Genomic DNA, 11,828 nt, shown 5'->3' on the forward strand with positions numbered 1-11,828 from the left:
GCAGTGGTCCCACCAAAAAAGGAGTGGATCTCCCTACAATAGAGTTACTTTTAGAAATTATACTATATATTATCGATAGTCCATAATATGTGATAGATAAAAAAAAACACGCATAAATGATTTTATGTATTTATAATTTGGGAAATATTTTTCTTATGTTGCATGAGACAAATTGTCTAATGCAACTAGGGGTGTGCAAAATAACCAAAAAACAGAACCGAACCATGAACCGAACCGAACCGAACGCCCCTTAAAATAATCGATTTTTAAAAACCAGTTCATGAATCGAACCGGTTTTTAAAGAATCAGTTCATGATCCGAATCGGTTTTTAGAACCAGTTTAAGAACCGAACCGATTTTTAGAACTAGTTTAAGAACCGAACCAAACCGTTTCCGAACCGTTTCAAACCGAACCAAATTGATTTTTATAACTTTATTTTTTAAAATTTTAATTTTTTTCTTTTCAAAAGAGGGTCGACCCGAACCGGTTCCGAACTGAACCGAACCACTTCTGAAACGAACCAGTTTTGAACTGAACCGAACTGCTTCCGAACCGAACCGCTTCCGAACCGAACCATTTAAACCAATTCGGTTCGGTTTTTCAAAAAAAGCGGTTCGGTTCGACCCATGCACATCCCTACATGCAACACACAAAAAGTGGATGAGATCCACTAAGAAGAAGAAGAGAGAAAGGAAAAAAGTGGATCCTACTTATTTTTTGTGTGTTGCATGAGATAATTTGTCTCATGCAACATGAGAAAAACATATCCCTTATAATTTATTAGAGCATTACAAAATGGAATTTATATCTCATGCAACAGAGACAAAATAGTGAGGTCCACTACTTTTTCAAAAATAAGAAATAAAAAATAGTGAACTCCACTGTTTTGTCTCTGTTACATGAGATAATAGAAATGGATCCTCTCATGTGTAATTTAACATGGTCGTCTAACTTCTTATCCTTATATTTTTATCGCTCCTCCCTTATATGAATGCATGAAATAATTAATACATGAGATAATTAACTCACCCATATGACATGATCATGTTAATTAATTAGCTCATGAGATAATTAGGTGAGAGGATCCACTCCCTTAGATAATTATCCCACATTCTCACCTAACATAGATAATTATTTTTCTTACAAAGATATTGTGTTCCTGTGCGTTGACTCTTGCTCAAACTCGGTTTCACTTGGACCATTTCCCATCACGCGATGCCATCGTCTTCCTCCTCCGTAACGAATCCTCGTCTTCGCACTCTCCTCTCCTTCTTCAGAAAATGGACCACAAAGGACTACACAATCGCCGCATTCGCCTTCATCATCCTCTTCTCTTTCGCTCTCATCTCCCAATTGCAACCCCGTTCCGATACCCATCTCGTTCCCTTAACCCTTCTCCGTAACGCCAACCAAAGAGGAGCGCGTACGTAATACCCATCGCTCAAAACGCGTGCAAGTTTGTCACTTTGTGACGCCATTCCAATTTTTTCTGTGCAGTTTGCTTGGATGGGAGCTCCCCCGGCTACCATTTTCAAAAGGGGTTCGGATCCGGATCTCGCAATTGGTTGCTTCACGTCGAGGTATTCTATTTTTTTTTTTTTTTTTTTAATTTTGGGTTGAAATTGGGTTTGTTTAAATAATATTGATATGATTTAAAAATGTGGGTCCAGGGAGGAGGGTGGTGCAATTCAATATCTTCGTGTTCTCAGCGAAAAATGTCAGCTTTGGGGTCATCAAAGTATATGCAGACACCAGTTCCTTTTTCAGGAATATTAAGCTCTGACCCTTCTCAAAATCCCGGTATGTTATCTACAACATGCTTATATTATTGTTGTAGTTACACTTATATTACCACCCTTGTTAACAATATCTTGGTCTATAATGTAGGAATTTGCAATATTTTTATTTAAGAGTTTAAGTTTGATGAACCCATATAAAATATTTTTAAACCACCAAGCACGATGTTTAACTAGTGATCTCGAGTTTGAGTCTTGGATATGCAATTGTGTTAAAAATTTGGTAGTGAGAGCTTTGCCGAGTCCTTTGGTCTTGCCTGACTCGATCAGATTATTCGATTAATTAATCCATGTACTGATAGAGAAATCTTTGAATATCTTATTTGTATAATATCATCCAATAATGTGATGCCATGTCATTATAATGGAATGATGTGAAAATTTTTACAGTGGCATAGGATCAGAGCTAAATCCCTGTTCTAAACCGTGTCATTATATTTTTACCTGTATTCTTGTTATGACATTGTGATATTAGATTACCACTCTTGTAATATCGATTGGTCTGGTAAGATTTTCACTCAAACCTGACCAGATATGTTTCGAGCTCACCCTTAGTTACGTATCTGGCAGTGGCATGGTTTGTGCTGCATGAAAGTATATGTATACATATGTATGTTGAATAAGTGATGTTACTTAGCTGGATGTGTCAAACTTATTCAGATTTCTTTAACTGGAACAAGGTGAAGATACGGTATTGTGACGGTGCATCTTTTGCTGGTCACCCAGAAAGTGAGGTAAGCTTGGTTTTACCTTTGCAACTTTGAGTATAGGAGTTTGTTGATTATTTGGTACTGGTTGTTAGTTGCTCTTTGTCCTGCATATTAAGATAATAAATTCTTCCTTTTCACTTTTAGGTTTATTTTGATGAGTTTTTCTTTTCTTAATTATTATACACTGCAGAAAGGAAGTGGATTGTTCTTCAGAGGGCAGATCATATGGGAAACCATTATGGATGAACTCTTATCAATTGGCATGTCTAAAGCAAAACAGGTTATACTCACCACAATTCATCATGTCTTTTCTTTTTATGTTTTCTGAGATTTTTACTAGTAAATAATAATAATTATTATGTTTATTAAAATAGATTCAATAATATTTGACTGTCAGCCCCCTACTTAAATTTTATCACTTGCATTTTGAACATTAAAAGAATGGGCCAATTTGGTGTATATTTCATTTGTTCTGCACTTTTTTATCCTTAGGTAATGATGCACTTGAAATTGCGAAAGTCATATTTTGTTATTAATCTTTATATCAGTTTAAAATGGAAGAACTTTTCTTTACTTTAATTATTGCTTAAGATAAGAGAGTGGTTATCTGTTACAATCCAACCAGAGAATCCCAAAATTAACAACAAATGACAGGGAAAATTAGATCGGAATACTTCATTGATTTAATATTCATTATGGATATTACAACTCAGAAATATAATCCATACGAAAGGGAAATTACACAAGTTCAACCGAAAGGAAAAGACTAAGCAGTAAAAGAAAAGATAATTGTGAGACAATTGTAGAGGTCTCACGCTCTCCCAAGGACTCCACTCTCCGTCATCTCCCCCCCCCCCCCCCCCCCCCCCCCCCCCCCCAAACTGAATATAACCAACTTCATGCCACTTCGCACACCATTCTGTTACGGGGTACTTTGGGAATTCCTACTGGTTACGTGGCAGTGTCTGAGGAATGCTCCTCTGTTTCATTTGGGCCTTGTTGGGTTTGGTTACATATTTGCCTAGCCTTATCTCTCTTATACATCTTCGGCCGAATTGCATCATTATCCTTGTGATATCGACTTGAAGAATAAGCAAAAATATTTTCCATATTTTTATTCTCTTAAATCAATTTACAATTTGACTAGCTAATTATCCTTACATGCAGTCCCACATATGGTAATATGAAAGGTTTAGTTTATGAATTTGAACAAGTGCAATTTCAGGTGAATGAAATTAATGCATTTTATTAGTTACTATCATAGTAGTTAATTGCGCTGCAATAGCGCCGCGAGCTGCACCATATGGGCGTTGTGGTGCCTTGCCGCAAGAAACCGCGCCACACCGTAACGCAGTAGCGGCCATTACAATCGCATTTGCCGCCAAATAGCGACCATATTGCTGTCATAAGGCAAAATTTCAGTTTTGTCCTAAATTTAAATGTATAACAGAAAATTTTTAAGGGTTTTTTAGTCTATCTGCGTCTCTTTCTATCACTTCTGCTATCTCTGCCTTTAAAAATTGTTTCTTGTTGTCATTATTTATGTTATATATCTATTCCGTTATTTCCACAACCGCAATCCGCTACAGCGCTATAACTTTTTTCGGGGTTGGCCGTGACATGCCGCAATCTGCATTTGATAACTTTGGTTATTTTATCTTCTGTTTGACATGAGGTGAATTCTAAATGGTCAAATGTAATTAAATCTACAGAATATTTTTTGACACAATCAACTGTTTATGAATTATGAAGCGTTAGCCTTGACCCAAAACCTGTTAAGATGTGATGATATATAAGGCTACTTTTGCAGGCTCTGCTTTCAGGATGCTCTGCTGGAGGGTTGGCAACTCTTGTACATTGTGATGACTTCCGACAAGTGCTTCCAAAGGAGGCAACTGTCAAGTGTCTTGCTGATGCAGGCTTCTTCCTAGATGAGTAAGTTTCTCTCAACATACAATTGCCTTTTCCTATCATGATATTTTCTAGTAATATTTAAACTGAATGTTTCCAAAAGTAGTTTTATTTTATTACATGATGGGTGATCCTAGCATGGTATTTCTTGAGAAAAAAATTTGTAACTAGTTTACAAAAAAAAATAAAATATTTGTAACTAGAAGATTTGTGTTTCATTAACAGCTATTGGGATTTGAAAATCCGTTCATCTGGTGCATTAACTTCTGCTTTCTACCTGTATGTTGCATGTTCACCATATTTGCTATATGTTACCAAGTATAATAAATTAGTGTAATCTTTATTTCATAAATTTCAGGAAGGATATTCTCGGAAATAGCACAATGAGATCTTTCTATCATGATGTTGTCCAGCTTCAGGTAATACTGTGCTTGCTTATGCCTTATATATAACATTGTCTATTGAGTTAGCTAATTATATTTATCTGTTATGTAAACCTAAAACAGAAAAAATATGGTTTTCCCACTAAATTATCTAATTCTGACATATATTGTTGTCAGGGTGTTGCAAAAAGCTTGCAAAAAGAGTGCATTGCTAAAATGGAACCATATAAGGCAGGTTTTTAGTTTCTCAAAACTCCTCGCCACACCAATTGGTATAATTTGTAACTGTAAAATTTGGTTCATATGTTTCAGCTAAGAACAACCAACTGTTGATCTGTAATGCAGTGTTTCTTTCCATCAGAAATTATTAAAAACATAAAAACTCCAGTGTTCCTTGTTCACCCAGCTTATGATTTCTGGCAGGTAAGCTCACTCAGTAGGCATGATTCATTGTCATAAAATGTTATTTTCTATGACACTGATGCAAATTAAACTATATTTAGATACACAATATTTTGGTACCTGAAGGATCAGATCCACGCGGTCACTGGAAAAGCTGCAGGTTGAACATTCACAATTGTGATGCTAACCTGATTGATATACTTCACCGTAAGTAAACACCATAGCTACCACATAGTTTCTGATATGTTGTTGCAGTCCTGATCATATTGATATCAACCTTCAAACAGAAAAACTTTCTTTTTAAATTTTTTTTATTTTTTTTATTTTTTTTTTATTTTTTTTTTAACTTTTGTAAACCTTCAATGGGTTTAGATTCAGAGTACCACAGATGTTGGATTAAACTGTGGCGTAGGATAATAATGATGATCTGACCTGAGAACTAGTGATGCATGAATAACTTGCTAAATTATCATGGTCAGGTTTCCGTAGTTCTTTGCTGAAGGCTGTAAATGAATTTGAGCAACGAAAGGAGATTGGAATGTTTATAAATTCATGCTTTATCCATTGCCAGACTTGGATGGGAGAGACATGGCATTCACCCAATTCTCCTAAAATAAACGATAAGGTAACCATAGTTTTGGCTTCTTAGTTCTCATATATGCTGCAGAGATCATATAACTACTATTCAAGTAATGGCATTCACCCAATTTCTTAGTTGTGTTTGCCTCATAAGTCATAATAGTCATCTAAAAATAATTAAGTTCTATGAAATTGCAGTCCCAAGATTGTTTATATGCATAGTCTTTTGTGATTGGTTTGAATTATTGTGGCGTTTTACTAATGATTGTTAATTGCAGTGAATTTTGACTTATTTACTATTCCTTACAATTATCCACAAGTGATTTTGTAATATATATTTTGACACTTGAGATTCATATAGTTGAGAAAACATAATATTGGTGCATTAGAAAGGATGTGTAATTGAGAAATGAAGCACTTCAGGGTGATTATGTTTCCATTTATGAACTCTGTAACTTTTATGAAATCCTTACAGTCAAGTATTTGTTGTGACTTGAACTTTTAGAAAAAAACAACAACATAGCTTCAGCAAATTCCAGTCCCGGTCTGGTTTATATTCTAGTTTTCATACCTAACTGTTCTTTTAGCTATCCTTTACTGTTGTTGCCTCTGGAGCAGACAATTGCTGAATCTGTTGCTGATTGGTTCTTTGACCGAGAAGTGGTAAAGCGTATTGACTGCCCTTATCCATGCAATCCCACTTGCCATAATATGGATTTCAGCTAAGGGCTCCATTTTTCGTTGCCAGTTTTATCTTGGATCTGCATTCCTTGAAGTTCATGAAGGAATATCCTCCCATTTATGTTCTGAGCATGATTTTTACCTCTAATGATTATGGATCTGGATCCTCTAATGTGAAAATTCACATGAACAGGTAATGTGAATCATAACCATACAAAGGTGGATCAATAGTAAAAAAAGGAGGAGAGAAAAAAATGATAAAATAGGTAGTTACGAAATTATAACCGTTGATTTACCTTTGTATGGTTGTGATCTTCCCACATGACCGTATCATGTTTTTTTGGCACATTAGAGGATCCATTTCCAATGATTATTGAGTTAGAGAATATGCTTTTGGGTTGTTCATCTTATTCACCTGTATGAAATGGATCCTACCTTCAGTATATAGACACAGCCATGCAGTATGAAGTTTCTCCTTGACCAAGTTTGGTATCTCCTTCATTGTTGTAAAAACTCAGTTTTATAATTTATTTATCAATATCTTCTGAAGTTTGTAAATTTTTATTGATTTTACTCGTCCGGCAATACAAGATTTTTGTTAATTTGAAATAGATGCATTATTGTTATTATTATTATTATTATGATTTGTGTAGTACAAGTTGGGACAGTTTTTCTGGAATACTTAATTTTCAGTTATATTTTTCAATGCGGTGGCTCTGCAGAACCCAAATATTCAGTTGAGGAAAAGTAGGGGGTGATAATTTTAAACACAATCCGCTAACACGATATGAAGTTATGAACATAATATAAAAAATTTGTGTTCGGGTTGATTGATTTTTAAATGCTTGTTGTATTTGTGTTGGTTAAAATTAACATGAAAAAATTTGTGTCGTGTTGTGTGTTAACATGGAAATATAAAATTGACCTTGTTAATATTCTTTTGTCGTGTCAACAAGCATAAGAAGCAATATATTTTGTAGTTGATAGGTTATGTCAATCCGTACAATACAAAACACATTTTGAAGTTAATAAGTTATTCATGTTAATCTTGTTGAAGGTTTTATCTTTTTTAAATTTCGTATTCGTATTAAATTCATGTTGGGTTGTATTTTTTCAAACCAAATTATCACACCCAAGGAAAAAATGCAATTGCCACCTATCAACACACCAATTGATCAGTAAAGTTTGTGAATTAAATGGAGGCAATTGTTAATTATTGAAGAACCCAAGCATAAACTCCGTTTCTATTTTTTGGTTAAATAAAGGGTTTTTTTTTTTTTTTTTTTTTTGATAACATTAAGGGGCGAAGCCCCAAATAAAGGGGTTTTAGTTTGTCCTTTAACATGACACGAAAAACTTTTCTACACACACAATATTCTGTGGGGTCCACAGTTTTTAAAGCAAAAAAAAAAAAAACTATGGCACGCTAAACGAATCTTTATAACATTATATAATCATTTTTCCTACAATATAGCTCTTATAAAACCCATAAATAACTTAATATAACATTTACACCCCATAATAAAGTATGCCTTCATGGCATTCACCAAAAAAAAAAAAAATATGCCTTCATGGGCTTTTAATTTATTTAATCTACTTAATGCATTAGCAAAGACAGTAAACTTTGCTATAAAACATTACTAATTATGCAACGCAAATGTGAATGAGTCAAAAGTCAATGCTACCATTGTGTTGCACATCTTTCGACCATAATCTAGCCTGACCTTAAGTGGCTAAGACAATCATACAAGTTTTGCATGAAAGCGTTATGAACTCAACTGGTTGAATGGTCAAACCGGCAATGATTTACGATTAGAATAGTCTGAATGAGTTTTGAAACTGAATATATGATAAATTACGCAGTAGGTACACTATAAAGACATTGACCTTCCTACTTAGATTATAATAACTCCAATTTGAACTTAAACCATTCATTTGACCTAGTACTTACTAATGGTTTCTAAACCTCAAACTTTCTAGTACTAACAAACCATATATTAACCCTCATGTATGAAGTTTCTTCCCAAAACTATCTTTACCGACTTACTTTTGAAAACCATTCAAATTGACGAAGAAACAGACCATATGCTAACTAGAATCGTCAATCAAAAATAAATTTAAGTAGTTGGGGATTTTTCAAATTCCTACAAATTTCTTGTATAATACTAGGGTTCTAAATTAGATCTTAGCAAAAATTCAAATCCTAAGAGGATGGTTGATACCTAAACTAAACCCAAACTTTTCAAACATTCAAAATCTAAAACAATAGCTTTCCCAAATAAATACTCATACTTGGTCATCAGTCCAAGAGGAATTGGTCCTAATCATACATAGTTGAGCTTGGTTCAAGTGATGATTGAATGATAATTGCGACGAGATCCGTTCTTCTTCTACGAGGGATGGTATCCATAGGATAATGACTTTGATGCTGGAGAAGTTTATTTGTCTAGTACAAATAGGAGTGAGTACCTGCAATATACACTGACACTCAAGTTAGTATATGAGTTATAAGCTTAACTAAAAGAAAAGAAAATGATCATAATTGGGCTTTGAGTCTCTCTTTCATAATAACAGCATGCCATCTGCTTATGCCACCTTAGTACGACGTCATATATTTTTATTGGTGGATTGTGATGGCTTTGTTAGCCTATCTTGTTCGTGGGATGCCTTTGGCAAACCATGATATGTATGCTTAGATGGAATCTCTTGTATGTTCCTTAGCCATTGATTATTAAGGAGATTCATGAGTCTTGAGTTGTTGTCAATCCAGTTGTGCATTCGCGGGATTGCATGTACGCATAATCTATGGGTTTCCTTACTTACTAAGTTTTTGTCTTTGGGCCTTTTGGGCTATTATTAGACTAGACCCTTCATCCTGCTTAATATGGATCTAGATCACTTGGACTAGTTTGTTTTCCATCAAATAACATAGACATGTTTGACTATCTTATATACCTCTTATAAATAAAACTTGTGATTTAAGTTCAATCATCAATTTAGAGCTTCAAATGGACTCCAATCCAAGAGTTCTTCCGACCAAATTATGTTATTACCCAATATATGTCCATATATCTTTAGAATTTTCATTTGGTATAGCTACGCTTTTCATTTGACCATAAAATTTTGCAGAAAGAAGCATAATATAGTAAAGGTTCAGAATTTTACATACTCATTCAATAAGGAATAACTGTAGAACAATGGCCTACAATTCAAAATCTGTGTTTAGCTCAATGTCATAAATAATTAATGGTCAATCCAAGCATATATATATATATATATATATATATATATATATATATATATATAATCCCTAATCAACGACATACCAATAATAAAAATCTTAAATATTGTTAGAAATATATAATATAAAAATATTAATGTGACCTTAAACTTTTGGGAAAATTGGTTGTTTCATATAGTATTTAAGCTTGGTTGCGAGTTTGACCTTGTCCGCTCCCATTTAATAATAAATATTAAATATCATAGAATTTTTTAGCACATGTAAGTAGGGTTATGCATTGTCCACCTTTCAAGTCCAATGTGCTCTTATGTGAGAGAGCATATTAGATAAATACAATAGAAAATCATTAATGTGGCATTCACATAAGCGCTTAAACTTTTGGTTGAATTTTTTTTTTTTTTTTTTGGTAAAGGAACTTTTGGTTGAATTAACTCTTAACAAATAGGCTAATTGATCATTTTGCCCTTGTTCATAAAAAAATAAATAAATTACCATTTTATCCCGTTTCAAAATTATATACAAACTTGTGCCCCACTTTCAAACTATATATCAATCTGTCCATGTTTGACATTCATTTACTTAAGTAAATGTCAGTCAGAGGCTATTAACAGGGGCGACGCCCACATCTTCTTTTCTTACAATTTTTATCACTTTCTACTACTCATTTTTCATCTTCTTTGCAACCCAATATTTTTAAATCTCACATCCACCACCCTAAATCTTTTCCCTAATCTAATCATTGTTATTATCATTATTTTTTTGAATTTTTATGAAAAAATCTGAACCCATCTCCAAACCCCTATTCTAGGCAAATATGAGTTCAAGTTCCCAAATATTTGTTGCGATTGTCTACCACAATGGTAAATAAATTCAAGGTCCAATGGTCTAACTTTTGAAAGTCAAACAAAAATGATGCAAATAAAATGTGGCACAAGATATAACAATTTCAAAAGGAGAGTTCATGAAAAATTGGGGCTCCAAGGCAATCAATATATTTCTCGTATGACAATTAGGTACTATTAAACTTAATCCAAATTATGAGGAGTGAATGGAATTCAATCAAGAACATATTCTAAACCTTATATACCCTTAAAGAAAATTGAATCCAAGTCTAAAACACATCAATAACAAAATCAAAAATGAAAATCAAGGAGTTTAAGGGTTAGAAGATTAAACACAATGATTTACCTTGGTTGACCTTCAAACCACACAAAGGCTACGTCCAGACTGTTGTCGCATATCCACTAAATTCAGAATTTCCAACCAGTGTTTGAAAAATAAAGTTAAAATGGAGATATACAAGAATCTTGACTAATCTTGGTCACTCTCTCAACCTATACACCTATAGGATCTTTCCAATCACTCAATTTCACTTCCAACAACAAACCTATCTAAAACATATCAAAACAACTTCTCAATCTAATAAAAACAAAGAAGAACGAAGAATTGAGAAGCCTTTTTTATAACGAAGACTTGAGAAGCCTTCTTTATCAAGTATGCAAAATAGCCTTTAAATGATTATCAATGTGAATTCTATGTAATCTGATGTAAACTCTTTGAAATTCGTGCCTAGAAACTTTTAATACATGTTTATATAGGAGTCTAATGGAGATACTATCTGTTTATAGCCATTGGAAATCGAAATCCCTAGTTTTTAGCTTTCTATTATAAGTTACTCAAGTAAGTATCCAACATGTACTCGAACAATTGTTCTTGAGCATTTACTCGAGTAAGTGACATAGGTTACTGGAGTAAGTCATGTACTTAGATAACTATTTCTGAGTTACTCGAGTAACACATAACATAAGTGCTTATTTATGCAACTTTTTATCCAACTCAACTACAAACAATTTCTAATGACTTCTAACAGATAAATGAATATATGTAACCTTTGTATAGCATATTATCATGTGTGTGATCATATATGCATAATTAGACAATTTATGTTCCTTAAATGCATATATTATTGAAGTTAGTATAGATTCCTTGGTGAGAGAGCTTACTAAACTCCATCCCCTTGGTTTCTATACCTAATATAACATTTCTAACTTATTGAGATTTTGACTTGGCTTTAATTTCTCCTGCTTCAAGTTTTCACCTTCTAGGATCATTAAATCACTTGAA

At 33.5% G+C, this 11,828-nt stretch overlaps 1 protein-coding gene across 2 annotated transcripts; it reads left to right on the forward strand.

Annotated features, from left to right (window-relative positions):
• Window positions 1–1,172: 1,172 nt before the first annotated feature.
• On the forward strand, window positions 1,173–7,039 carry LOC133312129 (pectin acetylesterase 5-like). 2 transcript variants are annotated; one of them, XM_061513287.1, is made up of 12 exons: window positions 1,173–1,424; window positions 1,499–1,581; window positions 1,672–1,801; window positions 2,458–2,540; window positions 2,698–2,787; window positions 4,318–4,442; window positions 4,777–4,837; window positions 4,979–5,032; window positions 5,147–5,224; window positions 5,305–5,410; window positions 5,683–5,828; window positions 6,401–7,039. In XM_061513287.1, exons 1-12 carry the CDS (start codon window positions 1,217–1,219, stop codon window positions 6,506–6,508), a joined length of 1,272 nt encoding a protein of 423 aa, XP_061369271.1. In that variant the 5' UTR covers window positions 1,173–1,216; the 3' UTR covers window positions 6,509–7,039. The 2 variants fall into 2 exon arrangements, with proteins under 2 accessions (XP_061369271.1, XP_061369270.1); XM_061513286.1 differs by having other exon boundaries at window positions 2,458–2,531.
• The last annotated feature ends 4,789 nt before the right edge of the window (window positions 7,040–11,828 follow it).

The sequence above is a fragment of the Gastrolobium bilobum genome, unplaced genomic scaffold (genome assembly GCF_033153095.1).
Source record: "Gastrolobium bilobum isolate Gb01-03AN ecotype WA unplaced genomic scaffold, APGP_CSIRO_Gbil_v1 utg11508, whole genome shotgun sequence".
In the NCBI taxonomy this organism is placed as follows: Eukaryota; Viridiplantae; Streptophyta; class Magnoliopsida; order Fabales; family Fabaceae; genus Gastrolobium; species Gastrolobium bilobum.

Coding starts and splice junctions, on each gene's coding strand:
- LOC133312129 (XM_061513287.1), top strand. CDS start 1,217: ATGCCATCGTCTTCCTCCTCCGTAACGAATCCTCGTCTTCGCACTCTC. Junction 2,788..4,317: donor GCATGTCTAAAGCAAAACAG/GTTATACTCACC, acceptor CTACTTTTGCAG/GCTCTGCTTTCAGGATGCTC. Junction 5,411..5,682: donor CCTGATTGATATACTTCACC/GTAAGTAAACAC, acceptor TATCATGGTCAG/GTTTCCGTAGTTCTTTGCTG.